The sequence below is a fragment of the Bubalus kerabau genome, chromosome 11 (genome assembly GCF_029407905.1).
Source record: "Bubalus kerabau isolate K-KA32 ecotype Philippines breed swamp buffalo chromosome 11, PCC_UOA_SB_1v2, whole genome shotgun sequence".
Classification (NCBI taxonomy): domain Eukaryota; kingdom Metazoa; phylum Chordata; class Mammalia; order Artiodactyla; family Bovidae; genus Bubalus; species Bubalus kerabau.
In genome coordinates, this window is record NC_073634.1 from 85590974 (window position 1) to 85617869 (window position 26896).

A 26896-nucleotide genomic window follows, 5' to 3' on the forward strand; every position below is an offset into this window, starting at 1 on the left:
AGGCAACAGCAGCCACACATCCTGGCAGAAAGAACAACAGGGTACTATGGATAAGCACCTGCATCCTAATTCTAGCTCCACTGTTCACTGGTCAGGTGATCTTGAGTAAACCACTCACCTCTTGATGTCTCAGTTTTCTCATCTGTAAAATGGGAACACTAATAGACCCTATCTTCTGGATTATGAGGGTTCATTGAGTTAAGATGAGTAAGCACTTAGAACAAGACCTGGTACTTAGGGATGGGTCAATTAATGTTATCTGTTGTTATACATGCAGGGGAGTGAGAAGACCAAGTTCAATGTGAATTGGGGTATAAAAGAACTAATAGGAAGACTAAAACCAAATTTTAGAGGACCTTAATTGCCCGATTTTTCTGGATACTTGATTAAGGCAATAAAGGTCCACTTCAGATTCTTGAGTAGGGGCTGATATGAATTAATTATAAATTGAAATACAGCCATGGAAATAAATGGACTCCTGTTGCTCTTTTAATTATACCAAAAAAGGCTATTTCTTGAATAATGACTCAAGGCTCCTTCCTCCGTCGCCTAAGATGGCATTCTTTGGAGAAAAGTAGAAAGCAAAGGATATAGCACATAACTAGGCATTTCTCCACTCAGATCTCTTTTCACCTTCAATCCCATGAAATCACTGGAGAGAATCACTTGGGGTGTCCGCTCATTGTTTTGGCTTTTCCAATAAGGGGGCGCAGCCACTTTCTGAAGTCACTAGGCTCATTGTCTGGGCTGCCTGGCTAAGCCCACCCATCCTGCCCTCGCTCCCACCCACACCGACCCACAGCCAGGCCAAGTCAATCCGGGGATCATCCCACAAATCTCCACTGTGCTCTCAAAGAGCGATGCTGTAATTCCTAGGATCACCGGATAAGTGGCAGGAAGGTGAGTGGTGTGAATGTGATACCCCACCCCACTGCATTCAGATCTGAGCTTTTAGAGACTGTCAGAGTCAAGGAAATGACTGGGGGAAAGCAGCCTGCCTTCTGGAAATGGTGATGAGAACGGCAATTAGCATAAATGTGATTTTGACACACGTGTGGAAGTTCTTTTGTACAGAGAAATCCCAAATGCTGGGTCTAAGAGAAAGGCCGTGCGGTGGTCCTTTAAGTGCTTTGTGGCAGAAGAAACCACTGTAGCACAAACCATATAGGGCCAACTCATGGGGATAAAAACCCTAATTCATGTTATTTTTGGCCTTCATGATCCAGAAAACAAAAAAGACTATGGACTCTGACAAATGTAATGGGAAAAAAATTCCTTTGAATCTGGGATTTGCTTAGCAGGGGGAAAAAAAAAAAAAAAAGGAAGTCAGGTAATCCTTAAGTGACCCCAAGTGGTAAAAATATCCCAGCAGAAGTGTTTAGGTGTTGGTGGGTATTCTCGGCGTGACTCTAGCGCCACCTGGTGCACCTGGCTGGGAACGACAAGCCACAGACCCCAGGGAGCTGATGTAGGTAAAGGTGAGCTTTTGTGTCTTTTCTCAGGGTACCGGGTTGTGAGCCAACAGTGGGGAAATGAATTTAAAAATTTATGGATGGAAGCGTATGAGGACAGAATTTGTTATTACAACCAACACAACTAACACCAAAATTTCAAGTGAACGGTATTTAATGATGTGGATATAATCCAATCTAGCTTTTCAGAGCCAAACAAAATACCTCAAGTTTCCAGCCTGGATGGCTACCAGTGAGACAGTTCTCTCCCCAGTATGTCTTCAAAGTCATGGGAGTGCCTGCTAAACCTGACTGCCCTTAGCCTGACCATCACCTTGCTGACTGAGCTTACACTGGGACGACTGCCCCAGGGTTTCCTTGTCCCCTCCGATCATTACGTAACAGTTTCCCACAGGGCAGGGTCCTGACTGGTTCCCTCACCCTTCAACATCTCTCTGTACAAACACAGAGCCCTTCTTTCCCTGCACAAGTCATATGAACATTGTTGTTGTCGCTAAGTCGCATCTCTTTGCGGCCCCAAGGACTATACCCCGCTAGGCTCCTCTGTCCATGGGGTTTCCCAGGCAAGAATACTGGAGTGGGTTGCCATTTCCTTCTCCAGGGGAATCTTCCTGACTCAGGGATCAAACCTGCATCTCCTGAATTGGCAGGCAAGTTCTTTACCGCTGAGCCAACGTACCTAATTGCTAACACTTGAGCAACATTGGAGGGTTTCAAGGGAATCGCAATGAAACAAAGCAAAGTTTGTTAGCAGACAGACACCTTTGCTCCCAGGAGACTCTATTGATGCCACTCCTATTGGCCATATCTCCCCACCTCCGAAATGGCAACCCACTGCAGTATTCTTGCCTGGAGAATTCCACGGACAGAGGAGCCTGGCGGGCTGCAGTCCATGGGGTCACAGAGAGTCGGACACGACTGAGTGACTAACACACACACACATCCCACCTCCAAACTCCATGCTGGCAACTCCTGTTCGGATCAGGATTTTCATGCGAGATTCTCTTCCCTGAGACCCTGACCCACCCCCAAAGCAGAACACCCTTGCCATCCAATCACTGCCCTACAAGAGAGACAACCCCTCACTGTCTCTTCAAATCCTACTTGGCAGTAGCAAGTATTTATCCTTTGGAATTTAAGTTAAGGCAACATACAACCCAGCAGCCAACTGGAGCCTTCTCTGGTGGACAGGATGCGTTAGAAAGCTGGGGAACAAGATTGAAGGTAAAATAATGAGGTGAGCCAAAGACTTCCAGAGGCTCATACTGTGGTTCTGGGTCAAGCAAAGGAAATGTTTTAAATACAAACAAAGTGGCAAAAAGAAAAAAAAAAAAGTTAAAAGCCAAATGGGTTTTGAAAAACTGAAGCATTTTCTTAAAAGATTTGTCTGGATCTGCAAAGCAGCTATTTCAAAAGGAACCAAATTCATCTGGCTACAAATTTTATTTTTTTTTAAATAACCCTATTAGTTTCTCCAAATGGTACTTTTATCAAAATTTGTTCTCGACAATAACCTCTGCTGCATAGTGTAAAGAAGGGTTCCAGCCTGAGTCTAAACTGTATTGAACTTTAAGACACGTATCTGCTAGATCATGTGTGGAGGTCACACAATGATTTGCAGCAGGACCAAGAAACATCTAGTCAGGTCATTTAAAGCAGCAGCTCTCAACCTTGGCAGCACATAAGCATCACCTGGGGTACCTGGCTCCACTCCAGAACAATAAAATCCGAATTTCTGGAGGTGAAGGACAGATACTCGGTTTTTTGTTTTTTTGTTTTTTTGAAAGTTTCCCTAAGGTGGTCCCAATGCACATCTAGGACTAAAACCACTTAACTACAGAAAGGATCTGCATTAAAGGCAGTGGACCTGCCCCGGCAGACAAGCAACTCTGGTACTGCAAGCATCTCTCCCTCAAGTGTCCCGTTCAGTCGTCTCGCTTGAGTTCTGGAGTAAAAGATTGCAGTGAGGGTACTTCCCTGGTGGTCCAGTGGTTAAGACTTCACCTCTCAATGCAAGGGGTGTAGGTTCAATTCCTGGTCAGGGAAATGGGATCAATCTCACATGCCTCACAGCCAAAATGTTGAAATATAAAACAGAAGGGATATTGCAACAAATTTTATTAAGACTTGAAAATTGGTCCAAACTTCTAAGAGCCATTTCTCCATAACTGTGTTTCTTGATGTGTGGTTGAAGACTCGTCTGCATCACAATCTTAGGAATTTGTTATAGATTCTGTCCAACTCTTTGTGACCCCATGAACTGCAGCCCACCAAGCTCCTCCATCCACAGGATTTTCCAGGTAAGAATATTGGAATGAGTGGCCATTTCCTTCTCCAGAGGATCTTCAAGACCCAAGGAAAACCAGCATCTCCTGCATTGGCAGGTGGATTCGTTACCAATGTGCCACCTGGGAAGCCCATTTCAGGCCCCACTTTAATCCCAAAGATCTTTTCCTGTGACTTATAACTAGGTCCAGGCCTATCTGACTCCAGGTTCTTGCCAACTCCCCAACACTTTTGACCAGTAAAAGTGGAATCTCCACGAGAAAAACTAGCGCTTTAGATGGTTTTAATGAAAGAAAATTCTTTAAATCCAAAAAATGGAAAACAACAGTAAAAATTCCCCTCCTACTCCTCCCACCAAAGGAATCCTCCATGAATTACTCTGTAGCAGCAAAATATTATCCCTCCCTTTCCTTCCTGTTCCACTACATTTTTTCCCTTCTAACAAATATTCCTTTTCCCCCCAAATAAGGTCACTTGGAAAAAAAATTCCTGACAGATGTCAACATCATAGGGAAATAATAAAATTATTATATAAGGAAAACTACCCCAGATCTCATTTTATATTCACCTACACATTTTTCATATTTCAGTCAAGATACAATAAAGTGCGTAAGTTGGAAGAATAAGGTGAAAAGTTTGACTACATAGTTTTGCCCATTTAGAATTGACTGGGAACTTTTTTTTTTTTAATCTGGGCCATTTTCAGTCACTGCCACATATTTCTACCTTAAAAAGAAAAGTGAAGCCTTGCACCTTATTTACAGCAAGTCTGGATCTCTGTAGTATACTGACGGCAGAGGACCAGGAGTCGGGGAGCGTGGAGGGTAGAGAGTCATGTGCAGAGGCTGCAGGTCAGACATAAGAGGACTTCTACTCACTGGCCCCAGTTCATACAGCACATGAAGAGAAAGGGTGAAAACAGACTTTCAATGCAACAAGTACTATTTCAGTGTAAAATAAGTTGCCCAGAATTCTTCCCATATTGTTAGTGTGAATGCCAACCGGAACAACCCTTTCAGAAAGCCACCTGAAGATGACCCTGAAAAGTGTTCATAAAATTTCTTTGCTTCAATAATCCAGCTTCTAGGAATCCAAGAGAAGGAAAACAATCCAGAAGACAGAACAAAGATGGTCACGGTTAACACAGGACAACTGTGAACAGTGTGTGCGTATCCTGAGCCGCTTCAGTTGTGTGCGACCTTATGGACCACAGCCGGCCAGGCTCCTCCATCCATGGGGTTCTCCAGGCAAGAATACTGGAGGGGGTTGCCATGCCCTCCTCCAGGGGATCTTTCCAACCCAGGGATCAGACCCAGGTCTTTTATGCCTCCTGCACTGGCAGGCGAGTTCTTTACCACTCATGCCACCAAGGAAGCCCATCAAACGTGGTCCAAGTGCCTCTCATCTGCTGACTTTTTTTTTGTTTAACATAATCCTGAGTGATGAGAATTACTTTCACCATTTTTATGAACAAAGAAACGGAAGCATAGATAGCCCATTCACATCTAGGTCTGACACCTGAGGTTCATAGCCTTCTCAGTTTCCCTCAAAGCTCAGTTACACAGACCACAGCACTTCTAATGGATCATGCAGCCATTAAAGTCTTTATAACAAGAAAATTACTTACACCCAATGAAGATATAAAATTTTAATACTCTAAGAATTAAACTGTATACCAAAACATTTACAAGAAAAAAAAGAAATGAACACAAATGTTATCTATGGACTTTCTCTGCAAGTGGGAATATAAGTAAAAAATAGGGAAATATGGGGATTACTCTAACCTCAAGTTCCCATTTCTGTTTACAATAGGAAAATGTTTATTAAAAACGAGGTACAGAAACAATTCTTCACATCTGTAGCATTAATCAGAGGCCTGAGCGACAGGCACATAGAAGCAGGGACCTGGCATAAAGGGAAGGACGGATGGAGATGCGAGTGGGAAATCAGGTCTCCAGGCAACCCCTCCGAAAGTCTGGCTGTATGTTGCTTCCTCTTTTAAAAACTCTTGCCTGAGTAATTGCAGTTGAACAGTAATTTGAAGAGGAAAAACCAAATAGTTCCTTCCACAGTCTACCAGCTCTATCCTACATTCCTCTCTGACCTCCCCATTTGGACCTGTGACTCATCTTCTGAAGGGAGACCCAAGATTAAGAGCTGAAACTAAGAAACCCAGGTTCTGGTTCCGGTTCTACACACTGGACCGTGTGAACATGTATTCCTAGAAACAGCTTCTGCCCCTACAAGACAAGAACATGAGCAAGACCAGGAAGCTCCCTTCCAGCTCCAGGGTTAGATGGTCTAGGTCTCAAGTGTCTTCTTCGCCATTTGTCAACTAAAAACTCATCTCTAAAGCATGATTTCTAAGCACGTACACAGCGAGCAGCTGCCACTGCACAGTTCAAGACTGGCTACGGTGGTTGGAGGAAATCCCATGGCAGTGGTCTAGGTACAACTGGGAAGAATGGAATCCTCATACTCAACGCACATCAAGCGTAACTCAATATGCTAGGTAACGGTTTCCCACTGTTTACATAATGAATTTCACGCAAGAGTTTCTTTGAAGAAAATATTTTGGGGCTAAAATATTTCAAAACCATCATATAAGAAATGACAGTAGTGTGTGCTCGTACGGAATCTCTAGGGCAAGAGCAATCCTCCCAAAGAAACTACTTTGGGAGCTAAGAGTGAAAAGGCACAAAAGAACAATTCAATTGTGTCTATGTGAATGTTCTCTTTTTCTTCTGGTATTTTAAAAGGTAAGATGGTTTGAGGAAATTTCAAAGAATTGCATTTAAGACCTTGAGGGACATCAGAATAGTTTCATCTTTACAGAAAGTATCATCTGGAAAGAAAGGCTCTTAAAAAGAAGATGGGCCTTCAGGGATACCATCATCAGATCAGTCGTCAGTCCTTAAAATGCATAACCTCTTCTAACTTGTGATAAAAACTTCAGGCTTCCAAACTAACCCCGCTGTCCTTCCACCTTGGGATCCTCCACTTCTCTTTCATGACTCTTTCCAAGCTTCCCCATACACCGAGGCAACCAGAAGCATCTCGAGGCTGTCTCCATTTAGGACCACTTCTTGCAAAAATCCTCAAGACAATCACTAATGGTTCCACATAGTCCTCTACCACACACACACACACACACACACACACACACACACACTTGATTTCCTAAACCCAGAGCTTTCTTGAAAAAGAAACATTATAAAATAACTGTAAAATAAGACACAAATGTTCATGAAAATACAGTCATCAAATTTATTCTTTTCATTGGGTTTGGCATTCTATGAAGATTTTCTAAGACTGATGCTTCTTGACATGCAAGAGTTAGCACTCATAGCTTAAGTTACTATAAATACTGCTGCCTGGAAGCAGTACAACTATTTTAGAGTTTTAAGACCACAGACTTTTATTACTCAAATCTTATTCTGTGTATGTTAAAATCAGAAGGTTCTGAACAGCTGGTTAGGAAGGTAGCCAAGATGCAGGAAAGATGTCTGGGCCTCCTTTTCAAGGGCAGCCAACTCTTGAACCGTAGGAGCCAAAATATCCACGTGGCCTTTATAGTTTCCACCTGGATCACACACACGAATCACAAAGAAATGCAAATGACACACTTGAAATAACTTGTCAGCAATACTTTGAACCAATTATATCAATTTAAACATTGCTCCCAGCAATAAAGATGTACTTACTACTGGGCAAGTTACCTCCCAAACTGTGAGTTTTAAAAATGTTAAATTAAATCGATTAAAATCAATGGTTAGGCCTTACTAACAGCTGTCCCAATATCCAATACCCCTCCCAACCTCTCCCCCATCATCTTCTTGATTTAGAAACCATCAGTTTAGTTTGAATCTTTAAAAAATTTCAGGAATCAGCTAAGGGCATCATAGGCAAAGGAAATTAAATGGTATCCTGGTTATTACTTGTTCAAAATTATTATTATTCTCTTGTTTCCTAGTAATTCCATACATTTTTAACTACATTAAAAACTACATATTTTAACTGATGACATTAACACCTCAACAGAAACAGCTAAGCTTCTGTCCTTCACTCACATACAGATCACAAAATAAAAATGCTGCAAGACAAGTATGAACAAAGTGCTATGAGAGGAACACGAGGGAATGATTAATATGCTAAAAATATACAATTAACAGAAGGAAATGAAACACTTTCTTCTTAAACTAGCACTCAAAAAAGGACACATTCACATGTAAAATAGAATTAAAAGTAATTCACAGCTTACCACCAAGAGTTCTTTTCTGGCCGTAAGTAACTTTCCCATCAAATTCATCTACTGGTACTTTTATATCTGGCTCAACCTGAGAAATGGTACAGTTCAGGTGTTCCTCTATCTCGGACAGCAACTGAGAAAAGGAGAGGAAATTCAAGTATTTTCAGATAAAGATTTCATTTTGACAAACCCAAGCTGCATTTTAATAGCTTTAAAACCAGGAAAGCTAAAGGGAAGTAAGATTTCTGAAGAGATGAACTCACAAGTTACAATTTATAAACTACAATAACAACTACCCATTATGTCTTGTAACTCACAGACAAGGGCTGATATATATATAACCTCCATAGATAAATGCAGTCTATTCTTACTGATTTTAGTGCCACTTTGTGAGCCCTACCTGCATCTCATTGTACCATATGGTACAGCCACCATCGTCCTTGAGTCTTGTGTTATAACACCCTTTCCCACGGCTGCTACATACATGATACCAAACCTATATTAAAGAAGGAAAAACAGATTAACATGTATGGCGACTGACATACTAGATATCTTTGTCCTCAACTAGTTTTTTTTTTTTTTTTTTTTTTTAATATTTTCTGTCCTCAAAGTGTAAGAAAAATAGACTGCAGCTATGGTATGTCATCCAATCACTACCACCATCAGCAGCTCACTAACTAGGTCTTCTGATAGAGTTCTTTTTGAGAGGAATCCAAAAGATTTTCTAAAACAGACTTCAATTAGATGTCAACAGAAAGGAATTCTCAGATTAAAAAAAATAACAAAAAATGTAAAGTATTAGAGAATGCTATCTCAAGATCAGTATCAAAAATAAAGTTCAAAGGTTTTCCATAAGAATAAAATATAGCAAAAAGCAAAATGCACAATATCTAGTTTGGGCAATGAGTTTGTAGGCGTTTCTGACGCCTGCAAACTATTCTGTAAATCTGAATCAATTTATATCAAAATAATAAGCTAACTCTCTCTCCCATAAAAAGTCTACCATGGCAAAAAAAAAAAGTCTACCATGGCATGATGCTAAACAGGGTTTAAATACCTTTCAGTGAAAACAATTACATGAAAGCTTTTAGGGAAAATTACATTTTGTATTGTTCCTTTCTGAACTTAATCCTCCCAGTTGTCTATTCAATGAATAAAGAGAAAAAGATGCCATAAAAAGTTCATTTATATTCCATATGCACCTGAATTCAACATAAATGAAAACTCAAACTGCTTTTATTTCCAGTATCTAAAATGACAATGCAAAAAATGAATGTAATACAGCACTAAAAAGATCACCTTCTCTTTTTCTGTTGCCACCAGGGAAATGGCCAGACCCATCCTGAAAGATTTTAATAGTCTTCATTAGACTTTATTCCAGAAGCAAAGAAGCTTAAAAAGGAAAAAACAAAATTACAGCCGTACCTTTCAGCTCTTCCTACTCTGCCAATGCGATGGACATAGTTTTGTTTTTCATCAGGCAAGGTGACATTTATGACTGTAAATAAAAAGTTATTACCAAATGACATAAAGTCCTAAAATTTTCAAACATATCTGATGTTTTTTGTTCTAAATATTTGAATCATATTAAAACAGTTTCCTTTGCATTCCTTAAAATTCAAAATGCAAGCATAAAACATTTCTTTTTACCATAAGGAACACCGTGGATATCAATTCCTCTGGCAGCTACATCTGTGCAAATCAAGAATCTGACATCTCCTTTCTAAAAAGAGCAGACAAGAGAGAGGGGGATTTATTAGTACGTACACTAAAAACTATAAATGCCATCTTTCCACTAAATGAGACCTCTAATCACGAATGTGTTACTATCAGATTAGAAGTCCAGTCGTTCATTATTCACTAGAACAAGTTTTTCATTTTTAAGTTTACAGTTTGCCAAAATATGACATTCGAGGTGAATAAATCAATGACTGGATTCATTTCGGCTTTTTTTCACATAAAGGTTATTAAACCACTGCTAAAAATTTGGCTTTATTTTTAGAAATCCTAACTAGTAATTTGCAAGATAAGACAGAATAAAACATAAGCATTACCTTTACTCTTGTACTAAAATAATTCAGAATCCTAGTTTACCTTGAGGTTACACTTTTGAGGACAACAGATGAAAATCCCAAAGAGAGTGGGCCCCTGGTACTCTCACCAAAAATATACCAACTGGCCTTCAGATGTCATTTGTGCCACAAGGCACAGCAATTAAGAGACTGGAGTGGGTGAAGAGCGCACTGCCTTCCAGCCCAGGACAAGGCCAGGATAGAGCGCTGGCACAGACGCTGAAATAAGGCCAGGTGATCAGCTGTAACATCCACACCAACCACACTCAGCGCAGAATCATGATCCAAACTCCTAGGCCCAGTACCTTGCCGCATTTTTCATATAAGGGGTCTGAGAGAAATGATATCTGTACTATATGCTGGGATAAACACACTGTAATAAATGATGAGAGAGCATGTGGGTGGAGGTTACTGACCCTGAATTCCAAATGGCTCAAGTCCCACTATCGATACCAAGAGCTATACAACCTGTCATGGGATGCAATCAAGTAACTGGGACACTCTTCCGCAAATCATTAAAAATATGTGTAATTCTACAAAACCATATTCTGATACTCGTCTTAAATTAATCTACAAATTAAGTTCCCTCTGGGTATTAGTACAATTAAAAAAAAAAAAAGATCACAGACATGATTTATCTAGCGATGCTTCTCCTAAAAATACCTGTGGAAAAATTTAGCTAAAATTTTCTTAAGTTGAAAATTCTTACCATAGAAGTTCTGTGCCAATAGAGAACATGTAATTTACCATCTGACTGTTAAAGATGATGAGGCCCTGCCGTGATGAGGATATACCAACAGGGCAGAAGTATTTTGAAATTTCTAGGACAAGAATTGCTTTAAGAATATTAACTGGAATTGATTTAAAACTAGGTACAACTCCCCTCTTAAGTATTAAGGAAATGCAGTCAACTAAATATCAGTACCTTGAATCTTTCCAAGTTTTGCTTCCTCTCATGAGGTTTTCTGTCACCATGAAGACAAACACATGAGAACTGATGTCCCTTTTTATCAGGTCCTAGTGAAAAGCACATTAAAGAGTCAATGTTGGGAAACATTATGCCTAGGAGTATATCAAAAAAACAGTAACATTTAGACTACAACGGGTGCCATATAATTCCATGGAAATCTAAACTCCAACTTGTCATAAACCATGGTTGACCAATTTCTGTCCTAAGTGAAATGCCATTAAAATGAACTCCATGAGCATTAAAACTGATTCGCTTTGCTTTGAAGGATATTTTAAGTAACCTCTCCCAATCTGCAGCAGTGGTTCCTGTGTACCCCAGGACCTCACCTAACCTATGTAAAGAACCAAAAAGTAAACCAAAGAGATCCTTCTTGAAAGAAGCAAAATAGTCATTATGAAGTTCATGTCCTTACTAAATGGCCACGCCCACATGCCTGCCTTCCTCAAGGTATTCTAAGCAATTTAGTTATCTGCTTTCCTGACCAAAGCAGATTAGAAGTACCAAAACAGGAGGAAGCAATGGTATTTTAGAGCCAGGTACAGTGGCAGCCAAGTTCTTAAAGAGAAACTCTTCAAGTAGACACAGTAACAAAAAGCAGTGCAGTCCAGACCAGAGTAGTCTTTCAATTTTGCAATATGTTTGAAAACACAGTAAGTGTTGGGAAAAGATATAAAGTAAAAATTACCATTAACATTTACTGTATTTGCTTCACCACATACTTATCCCTCTATCCTTCTATCAACTCACTTTTACATTTTTGATGCATTTCAATGAAAACTGCAGTTATCGGTACACAGTTCAGCATGCATATCATTAACCAGAGCACAGTATTTGTTTAGGTTTCTTTGTTTTCTCTTGGAGGTTAAAGTTACATGCAAGGAAATGTACAAATCTTAAGTGTACACTTGCTGAGTTCTTGACAAACGTGTAACTTACATGGCCCAAAGCCCTATCAAGGTACAGAACGTGAATATCATCCACTAAGAAACTTCTTGCCCTTTCCCACCTATCCACACTCCCACCTTCCTGGGAACAACCACTGTTCTGGACTTTTTCCCACCAGACATTAGTTTTGACTCTTCCAGAAAGTCATACAAATGGAATCACACAGCACAAACTCGTGTTTAAGAACTCTTTCATTCGGCATAATGCTTCTGAGATGCCACCGCCAGTTGTCTCTATCGGCAGCCTATGCCACTTCAGCACTGAGTATCAGCTATTTCATTGAATAAATATTTTGCATTTTGTTTAGCCATTCTCCTATTAATGGCCACTTGGTGTACAGTCTGAGGCCATCATGAATAAAGCTGCTATAGCCATCTTGCACACATCTTTCATCAATACGTGTTTTCACTTATCTTGGGTCAATACTTAGGAGCTGAACTGAGAGGCCATAAGACAGCAATGTAAAATTTTATAAAAAACTGTACGACCCTTTACATAAGTGCCTGTACATCAACAGTGTATGAGAATTCCCGTTTCTCCATATCCTCACCCAAATTCGGTGTTTTAAGTATTTTTAATCTAGTCATTCTAGTAAGTGTACTTATCTAGTCATCCTAATGAGTGTACGGTGGTATTACAGTGTGATTTTATTTTGCATTTCTCTAACGACTGATTATACTGAACATTTTTTCAGGTTGGTTTATATATTTAACATTAATTATAAGGAGCATAAAATTAGAATCATTATATCTTCATCGTAGAGCAAGTATTTTATTACATAGTGACCTTTTTTATTTCCGTAATTTTTGTCTTAAAGTCTATGGCATCTCTATTAATATTTAAATTCCTGTTTTAGCTGACAGATATATGTTTTTTCATTCCCCTTCCTTCCAATCTTCCTATGTCCTCAGGTTTTAGGTTTGTTTCCTGTAAACAGCATACAGCTATATATTAAGCAGTCTAACAATCTATGCTCTTCATCAAAAGACTTCGATCCACTGACAAATACTACAGTTTACTCATATGCTCAGATTTTTTTCACCAATTCTATTACTCTGTAATTTCTAACTGCTCTGCTTTTTCTCATTTCTCCCCCTTCCTTTCTTACCGTTTTTTTAGATTAAGGTTTTTCCTCATTTATTGCTTTAGGAGATATATATCCTATTATATAATGATTACACTTGAAATTTTAACATTAATCAAAACTTCACCATTCCTCTCAATAATATAAGGGCCTTAGAATGCTGTGACATCTTCACTGCAATGAAACTACCTATGTGGAAAATCATCTCATCGTTTTTCCTGGGGCTGATCATATGGGAAAGCACTGGATAAGCACAGATACTTACAGCGCAGCATCGCTGCTTTAGATCCTGGATGAGCGCTACACTGCATCAACGTGGCACTAACAGTCTATTAAGTGAGGAAATGAACACAGTTTATTTCAAGGGAGGAACTATTACCTCCTCCTTGCTGCATAAAATACTGCTCCAAGTTGTCACAGTCGATCTTGGTTCTACAGAAAATAATTGCTTGATCCATCTTGTGTTCCTTGATGGCTCGGACAGCATACTCCCCCTTCAGGATTTTAATAGCTTCAGACCACATCTCTTGAATAACACAACAACAATAACAAAAAAAAACACAGAATTTCAATCTGAAATTGTCAGGAACACACATAATCACACAGACTTACAGCTTAACTCACTAAAAATCTCTATTTTAATGCAACTATTATAGACAAAAGCAAGCAATAAAAAGATAGGATAAAATGGTGGGAGAATCCACTTGCTCATTTATTTTTGTTTCTTTTTTATGCCAGCTTATGGGATACCAAAACACCTATAACCATTCATCATATAAAAATGTACATGTACACACACATACACAAATAAACAGAAATACCCACAACAAAGCTTTGTTCTTACAAAGACCAAAGAACTGATCATATTCTGCCTTGCGTTAGTTTCCCTAAATGCTCAGTAAATGTTTACTCAATTACTTCAACCCCCTTTAAAAACTAATAAATGGTACTTCCTAAATCAATCTAAACAACAGAAAGTTCATTTTTCACTCTATGAAATAAAAACTTTACATCAAATCTAGTTAGTGACTTCTCAGTTGCCACCCTGCAAGTATCTATTTTTCAGTGTGAAGCTGGGCTATAGTTACTCCACAACCATAACCCAGTGTATTTCTAAGGTGGCTCTGATCATCTCTAATTGTAGTAAAAACTAAGTAAAACTTTTACAAGGAAAAACATATGAAGCAGTAAAAAATTTTATTTTATAAAATGCATTCTCTAACTGTGGGATGTTACATTATTTTGACTATCCGTGTGCTCTTCTCCAACTGTACTAGCTGAGCATACACCTTATAAACTTGGAGCTGCACATAAAAATGAGTTCAAAGGAACCCTCTTTAATCAAAATTTCAGATAACTGACCTTTTAGATACCTGCCAAAAATCCACCATTGAATCCAATCATGAACAAAATGCAATCTAACCCTTGTCAATGATCCACCTGAGACATGGGACACCAGACATGTAGCCTAATGGGTTTCAGATCTCTTCTAGGTTCTGTTCTTGAAGCACTAGCCTTCTATCATCGACTCAATAGACATGAATTTGAGCAAACTTCAGGAGACAGTGGAGGACAGAAGAGCCTGGTGTGCTGCAGCCCATGGGGCCACAAAGAGTTGGACGCAAGTTAGCGGCTGAACAACAACAACAATCCTTAGTTTCATGCTGTTATCTTCATGTATCCTAGAATATTACACACCTCTTACAAAACACCTCTTACAAACTATCTCAATTCTGCATGGAAGTATCTTTATTAAATCAGAATTTAATTTTAGGCTTTTTAAAAATTGATAAATGTTTAATGATATGGAGTTTCAGTATGGGAAGATGAAGAAGTACTGGAGATGGATGGTGGCGATGGTTGCACAGTAGGAATGGACTCAATGCTATTGAACTGTATACTTTAAAATGATTAAAATGGTAAATTTTATGCTATGTCTATTTTACCACACACACAAAAGAATCAAAAATCCATTTGAGGATCATTTCTGTGTCTTTCACAGGGTCATACCTAACGACGTCACTTTGTTACTCAATTGCCAGACGGGAAGAATCTACGTATAATTTCTCTGGGAATTCAGGACTAAAATACAACCTGTAGCCAGAGAAGTTCACTGGTTTCCTGGAAAAATTAGATTTCTATAATCCAAAATATTTGTATTTTATATGCCAGGAGACTAATATCTTAAATTCAGTGATTAATACTTCTACAAATTGACTGGTATGAGCTTTCCCCCATTTTTAAGTTATTTCTGTTTTTTATTTTCGTATCTCCTGTTCCTTCATGAGAGCAGACAGAGCAGAAATTCAGCAAAGGAGAATTCAAACCTTTCCCCACACATTTTTATTGATTCTTCTAACTTACCTGGACTGTTAGCACCAGGTCTTGTGTTATCTTTTGCATGAACTTCATCAGTCTATCAAAAGAAAAGGATGAAAAAGAAGGGGTGAAGGGTTAAGTGATGATTCAGAACAGGCGTCTTTTTTTAAAGGGAGAACTGGATCTAACTTTAGATTCCATCTCAGACATCCATCTTTATCATCTATAGGCAAAACCATTCTTCAGATTCAGAAAAACTCTTATTAATTATAGGTCTGCTGCTGCTAAGTCACTTCCGTCGTGTCCGACTCTGTGTGACCCCATAGACGGCAGCCCACCAGGCTGCCCCGACCCTGGGATTCTCCAGGCAAGAACACTGGAGTGGGTTGCCATTTCCTTCTCCAATGCATGAAAGTGAAAAGTGAAAGTGAAGTTGCTCAGTCGTGTCCAACTCTTTGCAACCCCATGGACTGCAGCCTACCAGGCTCCTCCGTCCATGGGATTTTCCAGGCAAGAGTACTGGAGTGGGGTGCCATCGCCTTCTCCGAATTATAGGTTTAAGGCTAATCAATTTTAAATATAATAATAAAAACACAAAGGTGGTTTTTAGAATACTGTGTGTTTATAGTAAGCATACCCTTATTATATTAATATAAATCTAACAACAGTGAAATAAGTGGGAAGATGGACTCAGGAAATTGGTATTTAGGAAAATAAGGCATATCAAGAAGAATAAAAATACTACTAAAAAAGGAAACTATAGTGTAAGAAGTTACACAGGCAACCCTATGTATTTATGAAAATTATAACAAGGAAGATGGCTCACAGAAGTAACTTAATATGTAGAAAAAAGTAAAGCATGAGCCCATCCTTTATTCCATACCTGATAGACCTAAACTTTTCTGGCAATATGCCAAACCTCTCAAAGGTCCAATGTCTAGTTGCTTTAAGCATCACAGAGAGCTCAAGGTTAAACTCGTTTATGAATGCTTTACTCTATACACATGTGCACGTTGCAGAGTACTTACCCTAATGTGGCTTTTCCCAAGCCTTTCCCAGAGCCTGTCAGTTTTGGGGTTCACTGGGACAACAACGTGGTGGACAGTATCTGGGACGGAATCCTCTCCTTTCAAATCGACCCACGTGGGAAAGTGCATGATCTTCTCAGACAGTTTCTTCACATCAAAAGAATGCAAAGTGGCTGAGCACACAATCACCTAAGAACAGAAAAAATAGTGTTTAGATAAACTTTTACTTTAGAGTGACAATAATGAATCTAGCATATGAATACAGACATGGGGCATGAGGTTGACTAGGCCTGGAATCTAACACAAGTTCAAAACCTGACTCTGTAGCAACAACTAGTGATGTGACTTTGAGGGGGTTAATCTCTGAGCTCCAGTCCTCTCACTGCCACAGAAATCACACCACCTAGTCCTCAAGTCCCTACAAAAACTAAGATGAGTGAAAAGCTTTTTAAAAACCTAAAATCATAAGGTACTATTTATCTCCTCGTAAAAGTTTCTACCTCTAGAATTCTTCCTAAGAAAAGAGAATGAGAAAGAATAATATTTTAAGAAATAATTACTAAGGAAGCAACTGTTTTGCAACAGCTCAAGACATTTTTCCTTCAAAAAGGAAGGAGTGCTCAGAATCTTGAATATAAACCCTACACTCTGTAGAAAAGGGGGGGAAAAAAAAACAAAAAAACTAAGAATTTTTTACTTCTAGTCTTCTGTTATACTTAAGTAATGTTCTCAAATTCCATTCACCTTATTTCTAAAAGCAGCTCATAAGACTGTTCCTTTGTGCACACTATTTAATCAGGTAAGAAAGAAAATGTTTTATGTAGTAGTTAACTTAACCAGAAGACACTAAAATGTGAATGTAACAAACAAGTTAAGCATTAGTACATAACAAATGTCTACATGTATTCGAAAATGCATTAGTTATTGTATACCTGAAGTCTTTTTCCATCAGAGGTAATCTGAGGAATCTGATTGTGAATCCTATTGATAAAATCAGAGTAACCTTGAGAAAGAAGCCCATCCTATAGCAGAAGCAAAAAAAAGCATTAGGTTTTAAACCAATATCTAAATCTCTTCTAAATCTATCGCAAAACAAAAGACATGGAAACTAATTCATACGTATCTCCATACTTTCAAGATTATTTTCTATTGGATACTGAGTTATTAATTCAACTTTAAAGCCCATGTGACTACAATATGAAAAAAAACTCATAATTTATAACTTAAAAATCATACTCTGGTATTCTAAAATGAACATGAGATTTAATAGCTCCCACCACATCTCCTTAAGAATATGACTTTAACATGAAAAAACAAAAAGCTTCAATGTTGAAAAGCTACTTCATCTTGAAAATATATCTCAAGAGCCCAAAACACATACATGCCACTGGAAATGTTAAAAAAAAAAAGTATGTACAAACAAGATAATTATTTGGCATAGAAAACAAACTTACATATCTAATAATGAGGGTGGTTAAATAAACCATGAAGTATGCATGTAAGAGATCACTAGGCAGCCTTTAAGAACTGTTCATAAATAATGACATGAAATACTTCTGTACCATATTTAAAAAAAAAAAGAGACTTCCCAGATTCCACATAGCCTGACTACAACTGCATAAAATAGTCTTTACTACAAATATAAGGAGTGAATGGAAATACACCAAACTGCTAACAATAGTTCTCTCTAAATATTAGGATCATGATTGAATTTTATTTTTTCTTTAAGTCACACATTTTATCTCCAAAAACATAGCAGAAAAAAAATTTTTTTCTTTGAAAGCATGAGTAGATTTTAACATACAGCTTCATCCAGGACCAGGAATCTAACTTGGGATAAGTTCAGCTTTCCGGTAGATACCAGATCATCCAGTCTTCCTGGAGTGCCAACGACAATATCCACCTAAAAAATACACCAAAACAGCACCTTATGAAACTTAAAGGACCACTGCAATCCCCTTAGAATAGCAACCAACAATGGCCCACTTACAATAAAAACATGATACTGAAGTAGTCACAGTCAACTATAAATCTGCAAAAATGGGAGTTCTAGATACTGCTGAAATGTTCAATTTGTATCTGGTTTGAAATTAGTGTTGACCACTTTAGCAACTGATTTTAACATTTTTAACTGTTATATACAGTCTAATTATAGCAACTCTGAAATTAAACCAGGATCCAAACCCCAATTCTACTATGATCCACTGTGTAACCTTAACTAATTTAATCTCTTCTAGTTTCCATTTTCTCATTCCCAGGGTGGCTAAAAAATCCACCTGTCAATTCAACTAAGGACAAGTTTCATTTATATTTTTATTAAAAAAATTTTCAAGCATCCACAAAGAGAACAGTATAATGAGCCCCTACACCAGCACACCTGATTAACATTTTAAAATTTCACACACACATACACACAAACACACCTTTTAATCAAGTCCATGGTACAGTGAACAGAAACATGGGCTTTGAAGTAAGCTCTACCTATAAGTTGTAAGATCTGGGACAAATTACTTAATATTTGGTATAAGTTCTTTTCCTAATCTGTAAAAACGGAGAAAAGGACCATCACAAGGTCTGTTGTTGGAACTGCATAAGAAAATGTATAGAATGCATTTAACAGAGCCTGGCCCATTTCTAGAAAGTACTCAAAAGGGGATAAGTATTTTTAAAGTGTGTACAGAATGTATGTGTGTGAACACAATAAGGTATTATATAGAATCATTCAATAAATTAAGACAATTCAAAACTTCTCCTCTTTACCAACAGGGATAAAAAATCACTTCTCTTGTTTTTCACTTGTTTTCTCCACTCCAGATTAAAAACGTAACCATCTCCAAACAAATTTATCACTGTAGTCTCATTATTTCAATATTTCACCCCCTGAAAAACTGAGAGTACTGTGCTGAAAAGATTTTAATTTGATCCAGTGGAAGGCATTTATAGCCCCATAAAAAATGAAAGATATTGCTGAAGCTACTGTTTCAACTGTGTTGATAACTATAATCAAGTCTCAGTTCAATCTAGAAAACAGTCTGAAAATATGGAGATAAAACCCTTCAACGTATTAAAACAATGTACTATGTGCCAAGTACGCGCTATATACACAGCAGTGAATACAATACCACTCTGCTTCTTTGTGTAATGTCTCTTTACAAAGGATGCTAACCCACCATGCAAGTTTCCTCCCTCCTCATTTCAGTAGGTAGTCGGCATGAAAACAGACACTAGGTCTCTCAGGTTCAAAAAAAAAAAGTCAAATTGGAAAAGCCTGCAAGAAATATTTATATAAATTGGATAACAGCACCAAGCACTTCTTCAAGTCTAACTGCATATGTTGCATAATTCTGCAACTTTAAGAAATTTTATAAATTAAGTAGTTCTATTCTCTGACTCCAGAGCTGACTTCTGGCCCCAGCGTAAGACAGAACACAGGGCTGAGGGAGAGCCAGAGGGCAGTGGGAGATAATAGAGGCCAAGAAGGTAAGATGGAAAGAAGAGCAGAAAGAGAATATATTACAAATTCTCTAAGCAGAAAGGACCTGAGTCCTAACAAGAAAGCTGTGGAATAACACTGCCTTTACTTTGCCATCAGCTGCAGTCAGTACCAAATTTTAGATCTAACTGGCAAAAGCAGATATAATTCCCTAAAAGCTCTGTAGCTGGAAAATATAAGAAAATCCCTTATGGGGAAAATAAATTTGGATGTGAGAAACCAAGATAGGGAATGAACGTATTAAATCTTTCTTATAACCACTAAAACATGACCCATCAAGTAAGAACATATCAAAGCAATATTACTATCTTAGAACAATATTAAGTACAGTAATATGATTCCTTGCCTCTAATATGCCATACCAGGTCAAATCAAAACCATTCAGCATAAAATTTCATTTGACAGCAGCACCAAGGAATTAGAGGGAGAGCATATTTGCTCACCATGACTCAGTATCAGGCTGTTTAAATTAAATGATAAAGTATTTAGGAAAGGAATGGAAGAGAACTTTGTAAGGAGAAAGTTACCTCATACCTACAGAATATTTTATGAAGTTCTACCTGTATTTGAATGGACGAACAATTCAGTTTCCCAAACGTCCTCCCCAGTAAGGAGACTCACGGTCCTAGCTTCATCCTTGGTAACTGCACAGCCTTTAAGACAGACCTGAATTCGTCTCCCTCCCACTGGAACCACCACCTCACCACCCCTCAGCCTCCAAGGATCACTGCTAATACTTCTACCTTCTCTGCAATCCACCTTATCTCCATTTCTATTTTTCACTCCAGTTTCCTCTTTCTCAGCTACTCCCAGAGGAAATGACTACTGAATGCATGAAAATGGGAAGGAATTTTCAGGTGCTCAAAAGATAACCAAAAGAATTCATGTATGTTGGAACTTTGCATGAGGTGTTTGGAAGAGACTGCTGCACTGTATACTTTTGGGGAAAGAAAATGAATACCTGTAAGATGTTTTTGAACATACATACTCTTGTGATCTTGTTTTCATTTCAGCCTCATTTTTCTTGAAACACAACAGAACTATATTGTCAAAATGACAACACAAAATGTTATGTTAAAAGTACAACTTACCCCATTATCCAAAACAGAGAGCTGATCCCGTGCTGCGACACCTCCAATTATCAGAAGCTCCCTGAAATGAATGAATACCAGAATATAATGTAGAGAAAGATGAAAGCCTGCTTTTTTCCCCCCAATTTTGAGGAGGTACATATTCAAATTGAATAACTGAGAAAGAATCTGTAATAAAAGTCTAGAGAAGGAAAGAAACAAGGCCTTTCATTTTCAGAAGCTAATAAAATGTTAATGAATGGTAAAGTGAGGAGAATGTAAAACCTTAGAAGCCAGAAAACAGCAGTCCTCATCTATGCATCTTCCTATATTAGGATAACTCCAGGTGCCCCAAAATCAGATTTCAATGAACCTTTATAGACACATGTGGTTTTATGTGTATAAGATATACAGTCATACAGATTCTTAAAAGTTGCCTCCAGGTCAGTAACTAAAAACTGGGGGATGGGGTGAAAAGAGACTTTTCACAGAATATCCTTTTGTGTTTGAATTCTTCTCATTCCAGATAATAATACTTCCAAAAATATGTTTAAATTAAAAGACTGCCTTATGCCAAGATTATTAATTCAATGCAGGGAAAGAATAGTCTTTTCAACAAATGGAGCTAGAACAAACGGATATGCAAGAGCGAAAAAATGAAGTTAAATCTTGTTCTCAGGCCACACACGAAAATTAATGCAGAATGAATTACAGAGCTAAACACGGATATAAGATCTAAAACTAAAAAATCTTGGGGAAAAAAATGCAAATTTTCATGATCTTAGGTTAGGCACAGTCCCTTACAACACCAAAAAAATAAGCAAACAAGCAACAAATGAAAAAATAAACTTGACTTCATCAATATTAAACACTTTTACACTTCAAAGGACACTACCCAGAAAGGGAAAAGGCCCACAGAATGAGAGAAAATATATGCAAATCATATCTATCTAACCATAATACTACATATATCTTACAACTCAATAATAAAAAGACAAATAACCCAACTGAAAAATGGGCAAAGGATCTGAACGTACATTACAGATGGCTGGTAAGCCCACGAAAAGATATTCAACAAGATTAGCTATTAGGAAAATACAAACCAAAACCACGGTTAGGTACCACTACACACCCATTCGGAGAAGACAATGGCACCCCACTCCAGTACTCTTGCCTAGAAAATCCCATGGACAGAGGAGCCTGGAAGGCTGCAGTCCATGGGGTCGCTAAGGATCGGACATGACTGAGCGACTTCACTTTCTCTTTTCACTTTCATGCATTGGAGAAGGAAATGGCAACCCACTCCAGTGTTCTTGCTTGGAGAGTCCCAGGGACGGGGAAGCCTGGTGGGCTGCCGTTTATGGGGTCACACAGAGTCGGACACGACTGAAGTGACTTAGCAATAGCAATAGCACATCCATTAGGAAGGCTATAACTGTAAAGACAGATAATAAGGAGAGGATGTGGAGAAACTGGGACGCTCACACGTTACTAGTAGGAATGCAGAATACTGCTGTACCTTCGGAAAACAGCCAGGAGCACCTGAAGGTGTTAAACAAGAAGCTACTACATGAGCCAGCAGTTCCACTGCTGGGCATATACCCAGGAGAAACGGAAATGTGTGTCCACACAAGACTGTACACTATGCTTACAGCACAGTAAGCAATAAGTGGAAACAACACAAACATCCATGAAGCCATGAATGGATTAATTAAAAACGTGGTATATGCGTACAATGGAATACTTCTTGAAAATAAAAAGGAATTAAGTACTAATACACACTGTAACGCTGATGAACCTTACAGACATTACGATTACGTGAGAGAAGCCAGTCCAAAAAAAGCACATATTATTTGATTCCATTTATATATAAAAAGCTGTCCAAAACAGGCAATCGATAGATGGAAATCAGTGGTTGCCCAAGGACAGGAAGGTTAGAGGGAAATGGGAGTGACTGCTAATAGGCAGCATTTCTTTTGAGAGTGATGAAAATGTCCTAAAATTGGCTTTGGTGGTTGCACAACTGTGTGAATATAAGAGAAGTTAAAATAATCTGTACATTTTAAAAAGTGAATTGTATGATATGTTAATTATATCTCATTATGTGCATGCTCAGTAGCTCTGTTGTGTCCAACCCCATAGACTGTAGCCTGCCAGGCTCCTCTGTCCTTGGGATTTCCCAGGCAAGAACACTGGAGTGTGTTGCTGTTTCCTCCTCCAGGGGATCTTCCCAACCAGGGATCGAACCTGCGTCTCCTGCATTAGCAGGCGATTCTTTACCACTGAGCCACCTGGGAAGCCCATATCTCACTACAGCTATTCCCAAAAAGATAGTCTCTTTTTTATAAATAGCCTACAAAATTACTTCCTGAGGCGGCCAGACAACTTTTAATCATTCATTTTAAAAATAGCAGAAAATACAGAGAAGGTGTCAACACTTGGTCTCATAAATTCTATGACAGATTAAAAAAATGGCTTTATGGTTGCCTTCTGCCATCTTAAGCGATTCAGATAGTAAAAATGAAAAACCAAAAAGCCTTCTATTCTGTGCAAGTCTATTACCTTGCCACGTCCCTAACCACCTACCACTCTAGAGCCATTATGTCTCCTGATTTTCTGGTAACGCCAGATGCGAAACTGGCTACTTAAGAATCACCTGGAAGACATGCCATTCTTCCTTAAAAAACAAACAAACAAAAGAGCTCTAATCCTTATTTCTAGGAAATCTGATTCTGTATACCCAGAGGAGAGATCAATAAATGTGCAGTTTCAAATAAGGTCCTTAACTTCTGGGTTCGGAAATCTATCATTTCTTTTGTTAAACTTTACTCTTATCTACCTTTCTAATCAGATATATTTAGGTCTACAAATTTAGCAGAAGAAAACTACACAAACACATAACAATCTACGCTTGTGAGCAGAGCACTGCAGGGCTAAGGAATGTGAAAGACCAGCCCCTGCCTTAAGGAGTGTAAAAGTGAGCTGGGACGAGTAAAATTATGCACATTTAAGACCAGGAATGCTAACGTGACGGTGTGTACAGATTACAGGGAGGCAAATGCAGTCAGTCAATCTCCGAGGAGGGAGAAAGGACTGGGCCAGTACCGATACATTAGCTTCCCAGAAAGAACCAGGACTTGAGCTGGGTCTTCAAACAAGGGAAAGGTTCAACAGTACTAAATACTGAAATGAGAACCACTCCACTTGATCATCTTAACAAATAAACTGATCTTATCGTCCATCTTCCCTTCCAGGCTTTGTCCCAGATGCACGTTAATCTTTACCCATAATTAGAGCGCAAAAATCAACCTATATGAGCATGTTATGTTCTTCCAAAAACACTCCCCTGTGAAGAGCTCCAAGCCCCTGATACTAGGCAGGTGCTCTGGAAATGTACTCTGTGTGACACCCTCTGTCGTGGCCTCAGGGCATTTCGTCACATTACTGCTGTGTTGTTTCTCTCCCCACCACTCTGTCTCCACTTCTGCACACAATTCTATAAAAGCAAAGATGAATTCTCAGTTATACCCTAATCCCTAACCTAAGTCTTCACACCTTAGGTAGGTATTCAGACAGTTACTGAAAGAATGAAATGCATCAATCCTTAAGACAAAATTACAAATTATTTTACCGAAAAAGTTTTACTAAGTATAAATTTATCCCTGAATAAGTTTAACTTGTAAGACAGATTAATATTTAAAAGATGCGCCTGCTGCTGCTGCTGCTAAGTTGCTTCAGTCATGTCCGACTCTGTGCGACCCCAGGGATGGCAGCCCACCAGGCTCCCCCATCCCTGGGATTCTCCAAGCAAGAACACTGGAGTGGGTTGCCATTTCCTTCTCCAATGCATGAAAGTGAAAAGTCAAAGTGAAGTCGCTCAGTCGTGTCCGACTCTTAGCGACCCCATGGACTGCAGCCCACCAGGCCCCTCTATCCATGGGATTCTCCAGGCAAGAGTACTGGAGTGGGTTGCCATTGCCTTCTCCAAAAGATGTGCCTACGGGACATCAATAATTCAAAGTTTCTGAAGTTAGATCGTGTGGATGGTTGCACAACCTCATGACCATATACTAAAAACCACTGAATTGTATACTTTAAATAGTGAATTTTAACAGTGAATCTGAATTATATTTCAGTAAGAAAAGGTAATTAAAAGCGAAATTAATAAAAATCAACTGACAGATGTTATGTATGGTATGGCTTTCCTGGTATTGAGAAGGTAGAAAAGGCTTTTCTGTAATTGAAAGGGATTGTTACTGAGCCAGAAGCTCCCTAAGCTCACTAGACTTGTGGTCTCCCCCCAGTGGCAGAAAGAACCCCCCAACTAGAGCGACCGGCCTGATGCCCACAGGCAAGGTGGTCACCACTGTGAGACAGGCCAGAGTTAACCACCAAGTCAGGTTTACCAACACTCGAGACAGAGTGATACATTATCTATGCAAATGAAGTGATGAAGCTAAAATTAATGAAAGTGATCCTTTAATGAATTTTTACTCTGATTCTATTTTGCAAATTATGACTCTTTATGTAAGAGACACAGGAAAAATCTCAATTTACTTTTTGGACTCTAAAATCACTGTGGAAGGTGACTGTAGACATGAAATTAAAAGACACCTGCTCCTTGGAAGAAAAGCAATGACAAACCTAGACAGCATATTAAAAAGCAGAGACAGTACTTTGCCTACAAAGGCCAGTATGGTCAAAGCTATGGTTTTTCCAGTAGTCATGTAAAGATGTGAAAGCTGGACAATAAAAAATGCTAAGCACCGAAGAACTGATGCCTTCGAACTGTGGTGTTGTAGAAGACTCTTGAGAGTCCCTTGGACTGCAAGGAGAACCAACCAGTCAGATCCTAAAGGAAATCAACCCTGAATATTCATTGGAAGGACTGATGCTGAAGCTGAAGCTCCAATACTCTGGCCACCTGATGTGAAGAACTGACTCACTGGAATAGACCCTGACGCTGAGAAAGACTGAAGGTGGGAGAAGAAGGGGACGATAGAGGATGAGATGGTTGGATGGCATCACCAATTCAACAGACATGAGTTTGAGTAAACTCCGGGAGATGGTGAAGGACAGGGAAGCCTGGCGTGCTGCAGTCCATGGGGTTGCAAAGAGTTGGACATGAATGAGAGACTAACGACACCACCACTTTTTTTTAATTGAACTTTTCTCACTTAAACAAGACTTTTATATGGAAACTAACTGCTACTATATAGCAAAATCAAATATATTTACACACACATCCATGTGCATATGTACACGCCCTGCATTTCTCCCTTGATTTTTCCTACTTTACTCTTCTTCTGAAACGTCTCAGGTCTAAAGACAACAGGCGTTTGAATACAAGAGGACTCCTTACCTTAACTTAGGATTATCGATGTATTTCTTAAACTGCTTGACGTTATTCAGAGTTTGTTCAGCCAACTCCCGGGAAGGCTCGACGATGAGAGCTTTTGGAGCATTGGGGAGAAACTTTGTTTGTGCCACCTGCGCATTACCTAAACAGAATGAAGAAGATTGGGGTACACCTCAGGATACTTCTGTTTTTAAGACCACAAGCACAAATATTCCACCATCAAAATCTCAGAAACAAATGTCAAGCAATACAGATGGTCGTTGAACAAAACAAAGATTGCTAAAATGAATACAGCTTCTTTAAAACTAGCTGCAGTTATTTTAATTGATCATATGCTTTGTGATAAATAGGCTTCCCTGGTGGCTCAGACAGTAAAGCATATGCCTGCAATGTGGGAGACCTGGGTTCAATCCCTGGGTCGGGAAGATCCTCTGGAGAAAGAAATGGCACCCCACTCCAGTACCCTTGCCTGAAAAACCCAATGGACGGAGAAGCCTGGTAGGCTACAGTCCATGGGGTCGCAAAGAGTCAGACACAACTGAGCGACTT

General features: G+C 38.9%; 1 protein-coding gene across 3 annotated transcripts in view; it reads right to left on the reverse strand.

Annotated features, from left to right (window-relative positions):
- Nucleotides 1-7011: 7011 nt before the first annotated feature.
- DDX1 (DEAD-box helicase 1) overlaps nt 7012-26896 on the reverse strand; it is a 40072-nt gene continuing 20187 nt past the window's right edge. For all 3 annotated transcript variants that reach the window (XM_055540890.1, XM_055540891.1, XM_055540892.1), the window contains exons 13-26: nt 26351-26489; nt 21010-21070; nt 18230-18328; nt 17358-17447; nt 16426-16614; nt 15443-15494; nt 13458-13604; nt 11005-11096; nt 9658-9730; nt 9433-9505; nt 9307-9349; nt 8408-8503; nt 8020-8140; nt 7012-7341 (exon numbers count right to left, since the gene is read on the reverse strand). In XM_055540890.1, coding sequence (XP_055396865.1) covers nt 7211-7341; nt 8020-8140; nt 8408-8503; nt 9307-9349; nt 9433-9505; nt 9658-9730; nt 11005-11096; nt 13458-13604; nt 15443-15494; nt 16426-16614; nt 17358-17447; nt 18230-18328; nt 21010-21070; nt 26351-26489 — 1406 coding nt within the window. In that variant the 3' untranslated portion in view covers nt 7012-7210. The remainder of the gene's footprint in view (nt 7342-8019; nt 8141-8407; nt 8504-9306; nt 9350-9432; nt 9506-9657; nt 9731-11004; nt 11097-13457; nt 13605-15442; nt 15495-16425; nt 16615-17357; nt 17448-18229; nt 18329-21009; nt 21071-26350; nt 26490-26896) is intronic.